The sequence below is a fragment of the Strongyloides ratti genome (genome assembly GCF_001040885.1).
Source record: "Strongyloides ratti genome assembly S_ratti_ED321, chromosome : 2".
Classification (NCBI taxonomy): domain Eukaryota; kingdom Metazoa; phylum Nematoda; class Chromadorea; order Rhabditida; family Strongyloididae; genus Strongyloides; species Strongyloides ratti.
In genome coordinates, this window is record NC_037308.1 from 13,590,154 (window position 1) to 13,608,934 (window position 18,781).

At 24.0% G+C, this 18,781-nt stretch overlaps 7 protein-coding genes across 7 annotated transcripts; 1 reads left to right on the forward strand and 6 right to left on the reverse strand.

The window, feature by feature from the left end:
- Window positions 1-54: 54 nt before the first annotated feature.
- SRAE_2000433400 (WD40 repeat and WD40/YVTN repeat-like-containing domain and WD40-repeat-containing domain-containing protein) lies at window positions 55-3,559 on the reverse strand (the record flags this gene model as incomplete). The annotated part of the gene is made up of 3 exons (XM_024643191.1): window positions 55-1,251; window positions 1,510-3,360; window positions 3,419-3,559. 3 exons carry the CDS (start codon window positions 3,557-3,559, stop codon window positions 55-57), a joined length of 3,189 nt encoding a protein of 1,062 aa, XP_024508886.1.
- Window positions 3,560-4,944: 1,385 nt separating this feature from the next.
- On the reverse strand, window positions 4,945-6,107 carry SRAE_2000433500 (Isocitrate dehydrogenase [NAD] subunit gamma, mitochondrial; the record flags this gene model as incomplete). The annotated part of the gene is made up of 2 exons (XM_024643192.1): window positions 4,945-5,982; window positions 6,048-6,107. 2 exons carry the CDS (start codon window positions 6,105-6,107, stop codon window positions 4,945-4,947), a joined length of 1,098 nt encoding a protein of 365 aa, XP_024508887.1.
- Window positions 6,108-6,771: 664 nt separating this feature from the next.
- On the forward strand, window positions 6,772-7,619 carry SRAE_2000433600 (FAR-17a/AIG1-like protein family-containing protein; the record flags this gene model as incomplete). The annotated part of the gene is made up of 3 exons (XM_024643193.1): window positions 6,772-7,032; window positions 7,084-7,489; window positions 7,546-7,619. 3 exons carry the CDS (start codon window positions 6,772-6,774, stop codon window positions 7,617-7,619), a joined length of 741 nt encoding a protein of 246 aa, XP_024508888.1.
- Window positions 7,620-7,803: 184 nt separating this feature from the next.
- On the reverse strand, window positions 7,804-9,878 carry SRAE_2000433700 (Isocitrate dehydrogenase [NAD] subunit gamma, mitochondrial; the record flags this gene model as incomplete). Its single annotated transcript, XM_024643194.1, has 4 exons — window positions 7,804-8,838; window positions 8,884-8,966; window positions 9,273-9,608; window positions 9,650-9,878. The coding sequence occupies 4 exons, from the start codon at window positions 9,876-9,878 to the stop codon at window positions 7,804-7,806; spliced, it is 1,683 nt and encodes a 560-aa protein (XP_024508889.1).
- Window positions 9,879-10,026: 148 nt separating this feature from the next.
- SRAE_2000433800 (Smad4 protein) lies at window positions 10,027-11,828 on the reverse strand (the record flags this gene model as incomplete). Its single annotated transcript, XM_024643195.1, has 3 exons — window positions 10,027-11,222; window positions 11,311-11,653; window positions 11,709-11,828. The coding sequence occupies 3 exons, from the start codon at window positions 11,826-11,828 to the stop codon at window positions 10,027-10,029; spliced, it is 1,659 nt and encodes a 552-aa protein (XP_024508890.1).
- A 1,001-nt stretch (window positions 11,829-12,829) lies between these two features.
- On the reverse strand, window positions 12,830-15,085 carry SRAE_2000433900 (Calmodulin-binding protein related to a Rab3 GDP/GTP exchange protein; the record flags this gene model as incomplete). Its single annotated transcript, XM_024643197.1, has 2 exons — window positions 12,830-13,981; window positions 14,030-15,085. The coding sequence occupies 2 exons, from the start codon at window positions 15,083-15,085 to the stop codon at window positions 12,830-12,832; spliced, it is 2,208 nt and encodes a 735-aa protein (XP_024508891.1).
- A 1,234-nt stretch (window positions 15,086-16,319) lies between these two features.
- SRAE_2000434000 (Protein phosphatase 2C (PP2C)-like domain-containing protein) lies at window positions 16,320-17,648 on the reverse strand (the record flags this gene model as incomplete). The annotated part of the gene is made up of 1 exon (XM_024643198.1): window positions 16,320-17,648. The coding sequence occupies one exon, from the start codon at window positions 17,646-17,648 to the stop codon at window positions 16,320-16,322; it is 1,329 nt and encodes a 442-aa protein (XP_024508892.1).
- Window positions 17,649-18,781: the final 1,133 nt, after the last annotated feature.

Sequence of the window (18,781 nt, forward strand, 5' to 3'; positions counted from 1 at the left end):
ATACATAAAAAAACATGTGTAATAATATTGATAGTAAAAAATAATATAAATAAATTATTCACCGTTAAAATAACTTGAAGAACACGTCGATATAATTCTAGGTGGATTGACGAATATTTTAATTGAACCATTAAAATCAGCTGATACAATCAAATCACCATTAATAAGTTTTTCTTTCCCTGTTACTGGTGTAGAAGATGCTTCAGGTGTCTGTTGTGGAAGTGAACTTTTGAATATTGGTTGATAACATGCAGATGCATCTAATTCTGTTTCAGGATTATTAATTAATTCAATATTTCCTCCATTATTTGCAATATTTTCGCTAATTTTTTTTGTTATTGTTAATTTATCATTAAATATTAAATTTTTTAAAAATAAGTTTGGTTTTGGTGCAAATATTGCTACTGATACAATATGTTCATGTCCTCGTATCCTTTCCCACATTGTATTTCTATCTTTTCTTACTGTTATACTTGAGGATGAATCTAATGTCTTCCAAATGTAAATATGTCGATCCTCAGAACCACAGATAATATGTTTACCATCAGGTGAAAAAGATGCTCTTATGTGAGAATGGTCATTTGTTGATCCAATAAATTTACAACTTAATTTCATATCTCTAATATCATAAATTCTTATTCTAGAATCATTTGATGTAACTAAAAGTTTATCACCAGAAACAGATAAACCTGTTATTTTATGACCAACAGCATTTTTTCCTTTTGTACTTCTAACATCAATCATTGTATAATATTGTAACTGTTCCGTTGTAAAGAAAAAACATTGTCCAACATATGTGCCAACAACAATATATTTTCCATTTTTGACAAATGTTAAAGCAGTAATAAATTTAGAACCTTCAACTTCATTCCATAATACAACTTTTTTATCAGGAATGTGCCATAAACGAACTTTACCATCCATTGATCCACTAATAAAATATTTGTCATCTTTGGGAAGGAAAGCAACACCAGTAACAAAATCCATGTGCTGAAAACAACATAAACATTCATTTCTCGATAAATGCCATAATTTGACTGTCTTATCATTACCAGACGACAAGATAAAATAACTTTTTGACCATGATAAATCAACAATGTCCGAAGTATGACCACGATATGTACACAAAGGTTTTGGTGAAATTATTTCATCACTTCCATTATTTTTCATAGCCTTTTTTTTGCTATCAGAATCATTTGATACTGTTTGAACAGAATTATCGTCATCAGTTAAATTATTAACATCATTCACCTAGAATTATATAGAAAAATAATACAAATAAATTTTAAACAAACTAAATTATACTAATATTATATTCCAACGGACGAAAGATCAATTTTTGATTGTATACCCACAAAATACAGAGATCATACATACGACAGAGATGGAAACAACTACCCAAAGTTAAAAAATTTATCAAAATTATGTCTATTGAATTTCCATTAATAAGACATCACCCCAAAATATTTCGTCGTGAGAATAACAAGGAGAAATAAAAATTAAACTTACAGTGCTGGAAGAATTACTAATTTTAGAATTTGCACCTAACATAACTTCATAATTTGATCCAGAAGCAGAGGAACGTCCAGTAACGTTTCGATATCTTTCCTTCATATTTTGAAATTCTTCAACTGAATCACTCATACACCATACTCTTACTATACCATCTTTACCAGCAGTAGCTATCAATCTACCACAAACACTAAATTTAATAACCCATATAGCACCAGAATGTTCATTATTAATTTGTTGGACAAGTTTAACATCACTAAAATCAAAAGGACCTTTTTTACTATTTTTTGGTCGACATATTTGAATTGGTGATGGGGCTGTTGTTGGTGGTTGTTGTTGTTCAGTTATAGGAAAATTAGATGTAGGATTTGTTGAATCGTCTTCAACTTCATGCATCTCTTCAAAATCAGATTTTGATATTTTATGACTATTTCTACCAAGAAAGACAGCTGACCTTGCTTTATCAAAGACACCCCTTAATAAACCATGAGAAATATTTTTAACAGTATTTTTGGCATCTTTTAAAGCACTAAATGTTGCGGGAACTCCCTGTGTAACGGTTGGTTGAAGTGACATATTCTTGTCTAAGGTTGATGATCTGCTCGATGAAGGTGTATGTTCCTTCATTGACATTCTCCTTTCAACATCCCTTGTTATGGGATCACACGTATCTAACAATAATGTTTGTGGAATTATTGGTTCTTCTACTATTTTATTAATTTCACTTTCTTTATGTGATAATTGTTGATTTTCTTCCTTCAGTTGTTCTTTTCTTTCTTCAATTGTTGTGAATTTTTCAGTAGTAGATTTTTCGATTTTTGGAGGATTTCTATTTGGTCTTGGTGGTACAACAGGTTTAGGTTTTGTTAATACTGGTAAATGTGATCTATCAGGTATGGGTGGTGTTTTGATTTCCTCAATATTACTATAGTTATTAATAGTCTCCTGTGAAATACTATTTGTTTCAGACGATTTTATTGAAGAATCTGCTTTCAATAAATCTGATGTTATTTTACTAATTACACCAGCCGCCTGGTCATTTAATTGATCTTCTTCACACATAACTTTAAATATTTCTGAGGGAGAACATTGTCTATTTAGTGAATTTGCTTTCTGATCTGGTGGCGGAAATGGTCCACTTTTCATGACTTTTGCTAATGATAGTCCACGATCAAGTGAATTAGTTTTAACATGACCACGTCTTTTTCCATATTCATTATTAGGATCTGATGTTGTTGAGATTGATTCTTTTGAATCAGATGTACCAATATATTTCCCAGGCATTTCTGATATTTTATCTTCATCTTCTTTTTCTGTATCTGAGTTTCTAGTACTTGTCATTGAATTATTATCAATTGCTAAATCAATAGGCCTTTGAATAATAGTGTTTCCCAGAATACTTGTTGATAAATCTGTTGAATTTCCCTGTTGTAATATACTAGTTTTATTTGGCTCTTCAAAAATAGTTTCAACAACCTGTGAAGGTATTTCTACATGATATTGTGACATCCTTGGTCCATCCATATAATAATTAGCAATTTGTTGTTGTTCCATAAATGACCTATTTGGTGATAAAGAATTATTTAATGCCATTGTAGCACCGCGTGTAGATATAGAATCTAAAGCAAAAACATTTCTATTAAAACTATTACCACTTTCACTCAATAAATTCTTTCCCCATGATGCTAAAGATGTTGATTCAGATAATGATAATGTGTCATCATCTGTACAATTGGGTGTAATAGCTCCTCCAGTAATGTTAGAATTTCCAAATTCATTGCGCATCCTATTTCTCAATAAATTTAACCTTTGCCTTCTATTGTAACTATTTAATATAACAGAATCTGTCTATATAATTTTTATTTTTATTATTAAAAAAAAAGAAACAAATTATTAAAAAAAATACCTTATCAATAATACTATTATTAGTAGGATGAATGTTACATGGTGTAGGAGGATAAAAATTTAATTTTTGTTGAGTTGGAGATTCTCCTTCAATGGTATCCTTGTATTCACTTGGAGATACTTGATTATCACCATAATTCATTCTTCTTCTTTTTTTTTATTAAAATATACAATTTATATACAGAAATTATTATGATAATAAGAAAAGGTTTTAGAAAGAAAAATAAATATTATATTATTATTAGAGGTATAAATATATCAAGCATTGGAATAAAGTTTCTCTTATAAAAAAAAAACAATATTACATATTGAATAGTAAATTCTCAATATAATATAATTTAAAAATCTACTTATAAAAATATTTTTTAAATTTTAAAAAATTTTTATATGAGAAAAAAAAATGGCCTGAAAACGTTAACTGTAATTTTTTTATCAAAATAATTACATTTGTATATAGATAAGAAGCAAAAAGTGAAAAATTGAAAATTTAAAGGGATGCTAAAAAAGAAAATCATTAAAAAACTATTTTAATTTATTTTGAAGATAAAAAAAATAACGGAAATTGATAAATAATATAACATAACACTATAATAAAAAAGTTTTTTTTTAAATCGGATTAAGACATGAATCCTTAACAATTATGTACTTTCACAAAAACACTATTAACTTTCTATAATATAAAGCTAATTACATGTATATTTCAATAAGAAATAAACAAGACTATGAAACATATGATACTAAAGATTTATAAATGATTTCAAATTACGAAGATTTTTGTGAGTATGCAAATAAAATAAAAAATTTATTTTTTTTTATATATTTAATGATAAAAAATTAAAACTCATCTTAAAATGTCCTAATAAATATTTTAAAAATAAAGACTTTAAGATTTTGATTAAATATTTATGATTAAGATATAATTAATGAAGAACATTTTAAAAGGTTTTTTTTAAAATAATAATATTTGAAAAATTTAAATTTTGAAACAAAAATGATAATATAAATATATATTTGCAATACAAAATTATTTACTGTAATATTATGAATTTTAACTCAATAAGATATTATTTTCATACATTTTTAGTTTTATATTAATAGTTATTTTTAGACAAAAGTCGAAAAGTAAAAAGCATATTAAGGATATATTATATCACTGCAATAAAGATACACCTATATTATATGGGTAGAATGTCATATCCTATCATTCATTTTTTGGAATGAAGTAAAATATCTGCATGTTATCATTTTATAGCATAAAAAAATGTGGGTTAAAAAAATATATTTAATCAATTAATATTTTATTATTTTTTTTCAGAAGCCTTTTTACCAGACTAAAAAGAATCTATTAAAATCAAATGAATAATGATATTTTTATTAAAAGAAAAAAATATACCTAGAAGATCATCAAGTCAAATAAGTTGAAAAATCTCAGAATCACTGTCATTTGGTTTGACATAATCAAATTATGATATTTATTATTGTAAAAAATTTAATAAGAAAAGGTCAAAACTAATGTAAAGGAAAGAATTAATGTCTATAATTATCTATAACGGCGAATGTAAAATCTGTTGATGAATCATAACCGCCTAAATCTCTTGTTCTAACTTTACCATCTTTGATAGTTTTTTCTACAGCTTTTCTTAAAGCATTTGAATATGAATCTAGATGAACATGATGTAAAAGATTAGAACAGGCTAAGATCATTGCTGTTGGATTAGCTATATCTCTTCCTAAAGCTTGTTGAAATGAATGTTTACTTCCTGGTTCAAACATAACAAAATCAGATCCAATAGATTTTGAAGGAACGACACCAGCACCACCAACAAGTCCTGCAGCTAAATTATCAATAATATTTCCATACAAATTTGGCATAACCATAACATCAAATTGTTCAGGATTAGAAACTAATTGCATACAAGTATTATCAACTATCATTGATTCAAATTCAAGTTTAGGATACAATTTAGCAACATCTTGACAAATTTTTAAAAATAATCCATCACCTAATTTCATAATATTTGCCTTATGAACACAGGTAACTTTTTTTCTATTATACTTCATAGCGTAATCAAAAGCAAATTTAGCAATCCTTTCAATCTTTGGTCTTGTAGATATTTTTAAACATTCAATAACACCAGGAACACTTTCATGCTCAATGGCTGAATATTCTCCTTCTGTTTGTTCACGGATAATGATAAAATCTAATTCTTTTCCATGTCTTGTTTTGATTCCTTCCATTGTTTTGATATGGACAACATTAGCAAACAAATCAAGTTTTCTTCTCATTTTCATATTTAAACCTTTAAGTTCATTATCACGATTAAAAACACTTTCTTGAATTACTCCTTTTAGGCAAACATTATTATTTCTACGAAGAGCCTCCAATACCTCTGATATTCTTGTTGATCTTTTATAATGAATACCAGAGACAAAAACTTCCTCAAAAGCTATTGGTATTCCTGTGTGTTTAACGACTTCTTGAACAGATTGTGTTAATTCTGGGCCTACTCCATCTCCAGGAATAAGACATACATTTACTTTTTTTGCTATCTCTTCAACTGGAGTCTTAAAAAAATTTTATAAGAGTTTTATTTTGAAAAGATTCATAAATAATTTAATATAGAACTTACAGCTGTAGTACAAAGACTTCTTTTTCCGAAACTTGATAATACTCTACCCAATGAAGTCATTTGACTTTGTTTACTAAAAAAAAATAATCAATGTTTTTTTTTATAAATGATTAGAAAAGGAAATAATCAATATCAATGACTACAATGATAACTGACAATCTATATTACATATTTTTATATTAATAAGACTGTTATATGTAGGTAAAGTAGTCTATACTCTATTTGTTATATAAAAATAAATTAACGTTATTAATGAAAAAAATTATTTACTTCATAATAGTATGACTAAATGTACAGGAGCAGAAAACAAGTGAACAAATCAATTTCAAGGATGTTTATATTATAATAGTATATATTTATAATATTATATAAGAATAGAAAATGTGTAAGGGGAAATTTTTAGGTGGATAAATTTTCTAACGTTTATATTATTCTTTTTTTTAGTATAAATTATATATTTAATTTTTGATCATTAAGGATAAAAATTATTCTTACATTATTATTTTACAAAACATACTTATTCACTAACTTCTCTACTATATTAAAATTAATCTTCATTCTTCTTATCTTATAAAATGATTAGATAGTGTTCATTTATATATTCTTAAGAAGTAAAAATTGCGTTATTTACTAAAGAGTTTTTATTTACCTAACAATGTTTAAATTGAAACTAATTTTTTTACTTTTTAGATTTTAATTAAAAAAAAGGAAAAAAAATTAGAAAATGATACGATTTCTTATTCATTTAGGACTTGCATCTTGGTATGGATATATACTATATTTTGACTATAGTTTAACAAAAGATTACACACCAATTAAAGGAAATTATTGGAGTAAATTTATTTGGTTAACACATATAGATTTATGTATGCAATTTCTTTATCATAGTTTTGCTACACTCATGACAACATTTCCATCATTAAGAAATAATTGTAGAAAATCTTTTGATTTTATTTCTACAGCATTAGTATTTCCTGTTGCAGCAGTAAGTTTTTAAAAAAAAATATTTTTATTAAACAATAATATTTTTTTTAAGACTGTTGTATTTTTGTTTTGGACTCTTTATTATGTGGATCCTGGTGCATTAGCTGATCCACAAGCACAAAAAATACTTAGTATAGCATTCTTCAATCATTCTATACATACTTTACCATTACTAGCAATGATAATTGATTTTATGTTATGGAAACATGAACGCCCACCAAAATCAAAAACATTTAAAATATTATTTATCTTTTCTTCATTATATCTTATTGAAATATTTTATGTCAATAGTGTTACTGGAACCTGGCCTTATCCAATTTTGGGTCAACTTTCACCACCATTACGTATACTTTTTATTGTTGTATGCATGGGAGTTCTTTACTTAGCATTTCTTATTGGAGATACATTTAATTATATGATTGGTGCTAAGAGTGAAAAACAAATTTTAAGAATTACACGTAAATCAAAATTATCATAAATATTTACATGCACTCTTTTATTTTTTTTTATTTAGATCCCCCTAATACTCCTAATTATGGAACATTAAAAGAGGAATCCAAAGATGAATACCGTGTTATTTATGCATGAAGGTTTCTTTTTATATTAACTAATTTTTAAATTTAAAAAATTATTTAACATTCATATATTATATCTTTTATATAATATAGGTAATGTTTGGAATGATAAAAAAATTTTTTTTCAATTTAATAATTTTTATTTTCTAACAATCTAATTTTTAAGGAAAATGTAGTATTTTTTTTATTTTTTTAATTTACAAATTAATATTCTTAATGACAGCTTCAGTAAATTCTAATGTTGTGGCATTACCTCCAAGGTCCTTTGTAACATTACCACTTCTAATAGTTTTTTCAACACCATCCTTTAAAGCATTGCCATAAACTTTTAAATGAAGATGATTTAGGAGTTTGGAAGTTGCAAGAAGCATTGCTGTTGGATTGGCAACATTTTTACCAACACCTTTAGCATATGTATGCCTACTTCCTGGTTCAAAAACAACAAATTCAGAACCAATAGAATATGATGGAACGACACCAGCACCACCAACAAGTCCAGCAGCCAAATTATCAATAATATTTCCATACAAATTTGGCATAACCATAACATCAAATTGTTCTGGCTTTGATACTAATTGCATGCATGTATTGTCAACAATCATTCCTTCAAATTCTATTCCTGGATATTTTCTAGACACTTCTTGACAAATTTTTAAAAATAATCCATCACCTAATTTCATGATATTTGCCTTGTGAACACAAGTAACCTTTTTTCTATTATGCTTAACAGCAAAATCAAATGCAAATTTAGCAATTCTTTCAATCTTTGGTCTTGTAGATATTTTTAAACATTCCACAACACCAGGAACACTTTCATGTTCAATGGCTGAATATTCTCCTTCTGTTTGTTCACGGATAATGACAAAATCTAACTCTTTTCCATGTCTTGTTTTAATTCCATCCATTGTCTTAATGAAGGCAACATTAGCAAATAAATCTAAGCCTTTTTTCATCTTTAAATTTAAACCTTGAAGTTCATTAAAAGTTAAATCATCAACAGGTTCAAGAACAGTTCCTTTCAATCCAACATTATTATTTTGACGAAGAATTTTTTCAACATACTCTACTGTTTTTGTGGGATCGTAATCAGCTCCAGAAATATGAATTTCCTCAAAATGAAGAGGGATATTTTTTCGTTGTATTACTTCTTTAACTGACTCAGCTAATGATGGTCCTATTCCATCACCAGGTATCAAGACAGCATTCACCTTTCCAGATATCTCAAGTCCTTCCTTAAAATAATTTTTTTTTAAATATTTTTTTATTTTTTCAGTTACCTGAGCATTTTTTGTAAGAAGTGTTCTTTTAATAATTGATGGTAAACGTGATTGAGTTAATATTGCACGAGAAGAAATCATACCTTAAATATTATAATTATTTTAATATAACAATTATCACAAATCGATGTTAAAATTGAAAGCTTAATGGGTAATAATAGAGTTTTAAAGTGCACTATCTCAACAAGAAAAAATGAGTCAAATATATTTGGAAAGATGTAATTTATTAGATAAAATTAATATTCTACAAATATTTAACAATTAAATGATAGATTTAATCTTTATGAATAAAAAAGAAAAAATTTATAAAAATATATCTTCAATATTTCCATTAACGCTAATAGTATTATCATTAATTTTTTTCTTAATATTTTCACAAGTTTTCTCACTAAGGAAATATTGTTTATTATTATTTTCAATTTCTGGTGCATCTCTAGCATTACAATATGTAATAATTCCAGATTTTCTAACATATTGAACCATTTTTTTTCCATTTTCATTAATAAATATTGATGTATTTTTATTTGAAGTTTTTATAACAGGAGATGAACTAATATCATTAAGTGATTCTTTTACAAGATCCATAAAATTGTTATCATCAAATGGATTGTATGTTTCAAATGATGATACATAATCAAATGGATAAATTTCAGTACTACTATGCCAATTAGAATAGTCAACATTTGGTATATCTAAATTAGGTATAGTTTCACTTTCTTTACTTACTAAAAAAAATGTATTAATTTATATATAATATATTTATTACATTCATTAAATTCATAATCATCAAATAATGATAAAGCATCCTCTGCATATAATTTTGCTGATTCTTCTGATTTTTTTATTGATTGTAAACGGCATAATGCAAGATAGTATGGATGTGTACTTATATAAAAATAAAAATATGGATCAATTTTATAATTTCCTTGAATACTAACATTCTCAAAGACAGATGTTATTGTATCAAGATAATTTTTAAATTGATTATCATACATTATAAATGTATAATTAAAAAAAAATATTATAAAAAGAAAAATTTTTTTTATTTATTAATAGAATAATATTAAATAAAGAAAAAAAAAAGTATAATATTCAAAAAAGAAATAAAAAAGGGTAAAAAATTAATAATGAAAGATATAAATATTATTTGAGGTTAGGAGAATTTAATATATGATCTAATATTTGGAGTGCTCTATTAACAGTAACATCAATCCAACAAGGAACTTCAGAGATTCTTTCTCTTCCATATCCTTCACCCCATCCTTTAACAAATGATAATTTTATTGAACATATATTACGCATATCATCAACACCAGTATCAATAGCTTTAGTTAATGATGTTGTACTAATACTTTCTTCAATATGTCTTCGTTCATTAAGTGAAAAATTTTCAGCAGCTTCAGCTAAATTTTTATACATATTAATTCTTTTTAATTGTCTATAACAATGATCAAGATCAAAAACTTTAAATGTAGCTAATGGTGATATTTTATAAACAATACCAGTTTCAGAATCACCATCTAAATAATTACTTTGTACAAAAACTGGATGATTTGAAAGATTTGAGATCCATATATTACCTTCACCTTTGACATCAAAACGTACACCTCTACCAATTGATTGAAGTACCTTATCTGTACTAACTTCTCTAAGAACATTTGTTATAGCACCTAAACATAAACGATTTCTTGATGATATATTAAGACCACCATCAACATAATATGGTATAATATCAACATTAACTGTATCACATAAAACTTTATGATACTCATAATATGTTATTGATAATTGTATTTCAGGTAATGGTTCATCAATTAATAATTTTTTTGATGTTTCTTGTGTTACTAATTCAGCCCATCCATTTGATATTATTATATTTTCAATATAATTTGCCATTTCTTTTTTAGCTTTCCTTCTTTCATGTGATATATTTTTTCTTTGATTTTGTGATGGTTCTAAATTATCAATTTTAGCTGCTATAGAATCTTTTGCCGTTAAATTAGATGCTATAGGTACATCATCTGGTGGTATACTATATGGATATGGTGTTGTTTCTGTATAATTACTTTGTGGTATAGGTAATGATTTTGATGGATTATTAGTAGATTGTTGTTGCGATGTTGATGATGTTGATGGTGAAAAAGAATTAGTTATTGATATTGTACTTGTGGAAGGTGTTGATGTTGATGATGAAGGTAATTGAAATGAGGTAGTTGTTTGAGAATAAGAATAAATATTATTTGATCCTATTGAATCATTTTTAGTTGGTGTTACTGAAGTTGAAGTAGAATTAATATATGATGTTGACATTATACTTTCATTTGATGGTACTCTTTCTTCTATAAATTTAAAAAAAATATATATATATAGTTATTTAAAAAATATATATATATATATATATATATATGTATATATATATAAATATACCTTTTCGTGTTAAAAAATTACATGCTTTATCATAATGATATGGATTAACACAAACTTGTTCTGTTTTTTCATCAAAACCATTTTGACATATATCTTTATGTTTAAGATCATTTTTAGAAGCATCTGGATAGACAAAAGTTTTAACATAAACAACATGAGGAAAACCTTTTCTTCCAGCAACTTGAAGTCTACCATCTAATGTTCTTGGTATAGTTATACATTTTGTTGTAATTGATCCTTTAGAAGAAATAGAATTAATAAGTTCATCTAATTGTGATGAGTTATCTTTTAATTTTTTAATTAATGATTCAATAGCTTTTCTTGAAAATTCAATATCATCAGACTAAATATATTAAAATTATTAAGGTAAAGATAATATATATATATTATAAACATACCACATTATATTCCATTAAATATGAAGCAATTGTGGAGCACGTGTCTGATGATAATGGTTTAATTTTACCATTACCTTGTACAGAAATAGTTGGATTTTGTAATTTTTTATATGAATTCATTTTTATTATATTAAAGTAGATATAATCATAAATTTATTAAAAAAAAATATATTAATTATATATTAATTAATTAGACTATAAAAAGTATTTTAAAAAAAAAGTTATATTTAAATAATTTCATCTAAAAATGAGGAAATAACATATAAAATGTTAGTTTAAAAATATATATCAAAGAACGAGACAGATATATACATTCTATTATATATTTTCTCATCATATCTCGGATAGTGTTAATAAAAATGTATGATAGAAAAAAAGTTTGAATAATGAAAAATAATGTAAATAATTTTGATAGCATTTATAAAAATTTTGTTTAATATATTTTTTTTTTTGGTAAAAAGATTTTATTGATAAAAAGTTTTTTTTTTATTTATTTATTTTCTAATTTTTATTTGACATGCCTATATATAAAAATAATATTTAGAGTATAAAAAAAAAAAAAGAAAAGGAAAATTGTTAATAAATCAATCGCTACATATATACATTATTTATTCTTCTTTTTCATATCTGTAGTTTAGGAAAAACAAAATGCGACGTACAACGTGTAGTTTTGTCTCAATTTATTGTATTATGCATTTATTTATTAAAAGTATAGGTCAATTTACGATATAAGATTGAATAAAAGAAAATGTATTTTGATGAGAAGTATAGTTAGTATATAATACTATAGACATACTACTTTTTTTTTAATAATATTTTTTTTTATTTACTGTATAAAATAATTTTATTAATTAAAATATTATAATCAATAGTTAATTTTATTTTTTACTTTATTTAATAAAAATTATTATCGCAATAAAAAAAAATAAAATAATTTTAAACAGAATATATAAAACTTATTAACAATTAAAATTGCTAAATTTAATTTTAAAGTCTATAAATATTTATTTAAATTGAAGTGTCATTAGTTAATATTATATAAAGTAAATTATTAAAAATAATTAATATCTACAATGTTAAATACATATTTCGAGATAAAAGTACAATATTATATATAAATATTAATATTTCAAAGAATTTTTTTCTTCTATATTATTATTATTATTACTATTATCATCATCAATCTGGATACATTCCATTATATCTTCAATGACAAATAAATTATCATCAAATTTTTGTGGAAAATTTTCATTATCATCTCTTTCTTTATCTTTTTCAAAAATATTTACATGATATAATGGAATATTAACTAAAACATCATCATATCCTTCATCTTCTAATAATTGTTCATCATTATCATTTATAAAGCTCAACAATAATGAATTAAAAAATGTATAATATTTGGAACGATCTGATTTTGAAATTTTATCTTGAATAAGTGAAACAAAAGCTTGTGTTGAACATAATTTTTTATAAAATTCTTTATATATTTTTGGTTTTCTTGATATAAATCCTTCTATATCATAAATATTTTTTGTTAAACTACTATTTAATTCAATTCCATTATTATTTGATAAAATAAAATGAAATTCATATCCAACTAACAGGTTACACATAAATCGTAAAAATATTTCTTTTATTCTTTTATTGTAAACATTATTAATATTAAAAAGATGTTTTTTTAATGATAATTGTATTAATGGATCTTCTGAATATTTTAAATTTAATAAACGTTGATCTTCCTCCATCAATTCATTATATATTTTTGTTAAATTAACCCTTAAATATTTTGCACATTGTAATGGAATAGAATTATATATTTTTTCAATTTCTTCTTTTGATAAAGAAATAGTATTAGTATCTAGACCAAAACAAATTGTTTCTTTTGGAAAATTAATTATATCATCAAAATATTTTGAATCAACTCCAACAATATATGGACATGGACATTCAAAAATTATAAAATTATTAAATGGACAATATGGTATATATGGAAAATCCCAAAAAAATGGAAACATTAATGATGTTATACTTTCACAGACAATTGTTAATAAATGTGATCTAACAGAATGAAAAATAATATTTTTTTCATTGATAGCTGAAATTACTAATATTAAAAGATTCATTGGTCCAATTAATCTTAATGTATCAACATATGATGATCCACAAATAGGGAAATCATTAAAATTTGAAAAATTAAAAAATATTTCTTCTTCTCCAAGACCTAATTTAAAATGAGGATTCATAGGAACTGGATAAATAGTTTTATATAACTATAATATATAAATATTTTTATTTAAAATATTAATATAAAAACTTACTAAATTTGATAAAAATTTTTCAATACAAAATTTTTTATCATCATCAACCATTTTTTTAATATATTGAAGAATCATATAAAAACTATCAAAATAAGGAAAATTTGATATAAAACATATAGAAATATTATTATATAAATAATACTTTTTACCTTTATTATCAATATAAAAATCATCACATTTCTTTAACTCTAATTTTTCTAATTGATCATTATTTAATGAACCATAAAATTTTTCATAAAAACCATATGTTATACCATAAATTCTTGAACCATCTTTTTCAGTTAAAATAAATGTATTAGAAAATGGTGTAGGATTATTTTTTGTATCACTCCAACATAAAATTTTAGAACCTTCAGGCATACAAAACATTGGTATATTACAAATATTATTAATTTCTTTAATAGGTGGAAAAGAATCAAGAAGTTTACAATTAAATGTTAGTTCTTTATGTCTTAATTTTTCTTTTCTATAACATATAAATATTTCATTATTTAATATACCTTTATTTATACTTTTAGGAATTTTAAAAAAATTTCCTGGTGTTTTTTCTTTTTTTGTTCCATTAATAATACAAATATCAACTACAACCATATTGTCTAATGAAAAATCTACTGGTGCTCTTTTATATACTAAATACATTTTTCCATTTATACTATTAGAAAGATTAGCAGAATGTCCATATCTTGTACGGGTAATTATTTTTGAATCACGTAAACATTGCTCATTTTTAGTCTTATCAATTATACCAATATCAATAATTGGAGGTTTATGATAACCACGTTCAAATATAATATAACATTCTTTGAATGGAAAAGTTTTTCCAAAAAGATTTGCTGATGTACCACTATTAGTAGTTGTTATTATTTCATAATTTTCTGGTAATTTTTCAAATAATTTTGGAAAGATTATTTCAATATTTATTATTGGTGCTTTTTTTATTAAATTAGAATTTGTTATTTCATTAATATTACTATAATTATCTTGTCCAATAATACAAAAATGATTAAAAAGACCACTTTTAGTTAGATTATCATTACTTGAAATATTTTTCAACATCTAAAAATATTATTAATAAAAATATAACTATATTAATAGTAATATGTAATATTCAAAATAAAAATAAATTATTATAAGATAAAATTTAAATGTTTTAAAATTTAGAAAAATGTTAAAATTACAATGGTACAACTTATGAACTTAAAATTATTTAATTGTACATTAAAACATATACATTTATATTATAAAATGATTGATATTTTATAATAAATTTGGTGTAATAATATCGCCTTCAAAAATATATAACTTTTATATTACAATGAAAAACAAAAAATTTATACATAAAACTTTTTTTTTGTTATATTTTTAATATATGTGATCAATGCCGTATGTTATAAATATAAACAATTGCAATAGAACTTTAGATTTTAACAAATAGTCTTTCTTTTCAATAATGTACTGTTAATAAAAATATATGTTATATGTAATACAGATAAAATTTTATAAAGAATAATTAAAGGTTACTTTTAAAAAAATGATAGGATATCTAAATTTAAAAAATGTATGTATATAATACTTTACATTTATTTATTTTTAAGAAAATTGTAATAACAAAGCAAAAATAAATATTATTATTTTATTGAAAGAAAATTTACACTAAATTTTAGTTATCTTGTGTTAAGAGGTTTTTTAAGAAATAATATTAACTAAAAATAATATAGTGTTTATAGTATTAAATAATTATTAGAACCATATATTTAATGAAAGTATGATAAAAGATATCCTGTAAAACTTAAATAAATTTTGAGATAAGAAATGTTACAATTTTATAGATTTTTAATAGTAAATTTATTATATCAAAAAATAGTGATATATTTAAAACATTAAATTTATGAGTTATACTTATTAATTTTAAAGATAAAATACATTAACCTAATTTTTTTCCTGTAATTTATTTCTATCATATAATATATTTTAATATGACTTTAAAAAAAATATATATTGAAACCATTTTTATATGTAAATATTTATTTTATATACAATTTTAACAACTTATAATATTTTTTTTTAAACATTTACAAAATTAAAGATTTTCAAAATTTCCAGAAACGTTGGTGATAATCAATGAAATTTAACTTTTATTGTCTATACATTTATTATCATATTAAGTTACAAAAATTTACCATAAGGAATTTTAAAAAGTCAAAAAAACAGCGTGTCCACACTATTCTTTACTAGGTTCTTATTTTTTAATTATTAATGATTAGTAGACTAATTACACAACTTTCTAGTACTAATTACTTTTTTCCTCATTTTCTTCACTTTCATAACGGTTGCCATCATAAAATTCATTGAGAACCTTATCAACATAATATCTTGTATGATAAGTGACATTATTTATTGGAGCATCTTTAATGACATCAGATTTATTTACCTTGCGAACAGCAACTTCAAGACAGACCTTTTCACCATCTTCACATTCACTTTTTAATTCTGTTATGGTTTCTTTGATAACAATATTTAACTTTTCTACCCATTGTTTCTCTTTTTCTGCTATTTCTTCATTAACTGATGAGGCTTGTTCCAAGGTGACGAGAATTAATGTCATATTATCACGTGATCCTTTTGATAGAGCATAATCAAGAACTTGATTTGTAACAACTCTTAAATCATCCTCTGCCACAAGTCTTTCTCTTACTATTTCTGCCAATTCTTCATTAGTCATTACATCATAAATTCCATCACATGCTAGAACAAAAAATTCATCCATATTTTCATCTCTCTTAACTTCATAAACATCTGGTTCTGGAGAAACTAATTGTTCCGTTGACGAAAGATTAGGAACATTTTTATATTCAAAATCTCCAAATGCTCTAGAGACAGCCAAAGCTCCATTAACACGAGATATCATAACATTACCACCAGCTTTGACAATTCTTTCTTTCTCTTTTTCATTGTATGGTTTGTGGTCTTCTGTAGCAATAACTTCAGAATTTTTTTTACAAAAAATAGCTCGAGAGTCTCCTAAATTTACAAGGAAGACATATTCTGGAGTAACAATAGCAGCTATTGCTGTCGTCCCACTACTTTCAGGTTTAGGTTGATTATGTAATATTTCATCATGCCTTAAAAATCCATTAATCAAACCCTTTCCAATAAGTTCTCTAGTTTCATTGTCTATAGCACCACCGTTATCTTTTAAATGTTGAAGTAATTTCTCAAATTCTGGAGTTTCCATAATAATTTTTAATAAATTTTCAGCAGCATGTTTAGCAGCATTTGGTCCAGCATGACCATCAAAAACGGCAAAAAAAGACCATTTATCAAAAGGTGGTTCATTTGATATGGCTATCTGAACATCATGAGCATCCTCCATATCAACTCTCCATCCTTGCATTGATGCCATACCATACCTCATACCTTGACCTTCACCATGATCATTTGATTTTTTAGTTATTGGTTTGTCTAAAAACGCTCCCATATTAATTTCTTCAGCAGTTTGACCCTCCTTTAAAAAAACTTTTTTGATTTCTTTTAACCCGGTATTTGTTATTTTCCAGGTTCTAAGTATTGTGGTCTTTTCCTGACTTGATGGTGTTTGATTATCTCCTACCACCTGCATGCACTTTTGAAGGATGGCCCAATGTATTTAAAATTCACAAAGTAAAAAATATGTAGCAATTTATTAGATTGTCGAAGCTAATACTTCTTCTACTAAAATCATAAGAAAAATAATTTTGTTTTCTTTGCAAAAAAAAAAATTAAGTAAATAAAAAAGAACATTTCAAAATCAATAAATTTATATTAAATAACAATAGAAATAAGAAAGAACTAAAAATTAATTAATGTATTAGTTACCAAAATGTATATAATACAAAAAAAAAGTAATGATAAGATAGTTCATATCAATTAAATTACCATTTATAAATTTTGATTTTATCAGTATTTGATTTTAAATTAAAAATATTACAACATAAAGGGTGACATCAATGCGCAAGAAGATTGGCAATGAGTTTAAAATAAAACTTTAAAGATTGAATATTTACAAATGTTTTTTGGCAAAAAAAAAAGTTTCATTGAATAAAATCAATAGTTTTTTAATGGGTAATTAGTTTGTATGATAAAAATTAATATAAAGAAAGAACAACAATTAGATAACACTATTTATTTACTTTAGATTTGTTATTAAAATGCAAAAATTATTAAAAAAAACTTCATTCCAAATGATTCAAATGGTAGGGTATGATGAAAAAGAGACATTCCTAAAGGAAAATACAAGCAAACAATTGGAAAAAGGTATACACATTTATAAATACTTTTTTTTTTTGTTAAAATATATCTAGTGTTAATAATGTTTTAATCTTTGATTTCAACTGATAAAATAGAAACTTAAATGTTATAGTGACGTCGAAAGTTTATTCTCAAATGGCACATCTACTAAAATACTATTTACATATCCAATTAGGTATTTTGGGGATTTTAACATGAAAAGTGATTAAATTTGGTGTTGAAGATTTTTAGGTTTTCTCTTTTTAAATAATCTTAAATTTTAAAAAGAAAATTACGAGAAACAATTTAAAATTATCAATAGAATTAAAAATTCTTTGTACTATACCAGAAAAAAAAAATATACATTTAAAAAGTTGTATAACTAAAAATATTTAGACTAAAATTATACAGATAGTATAAAATATACAATAACAGTTATAAACTATTTCTATCAGTAAGTGTAAAGGAAATATCTAAATTGTATAT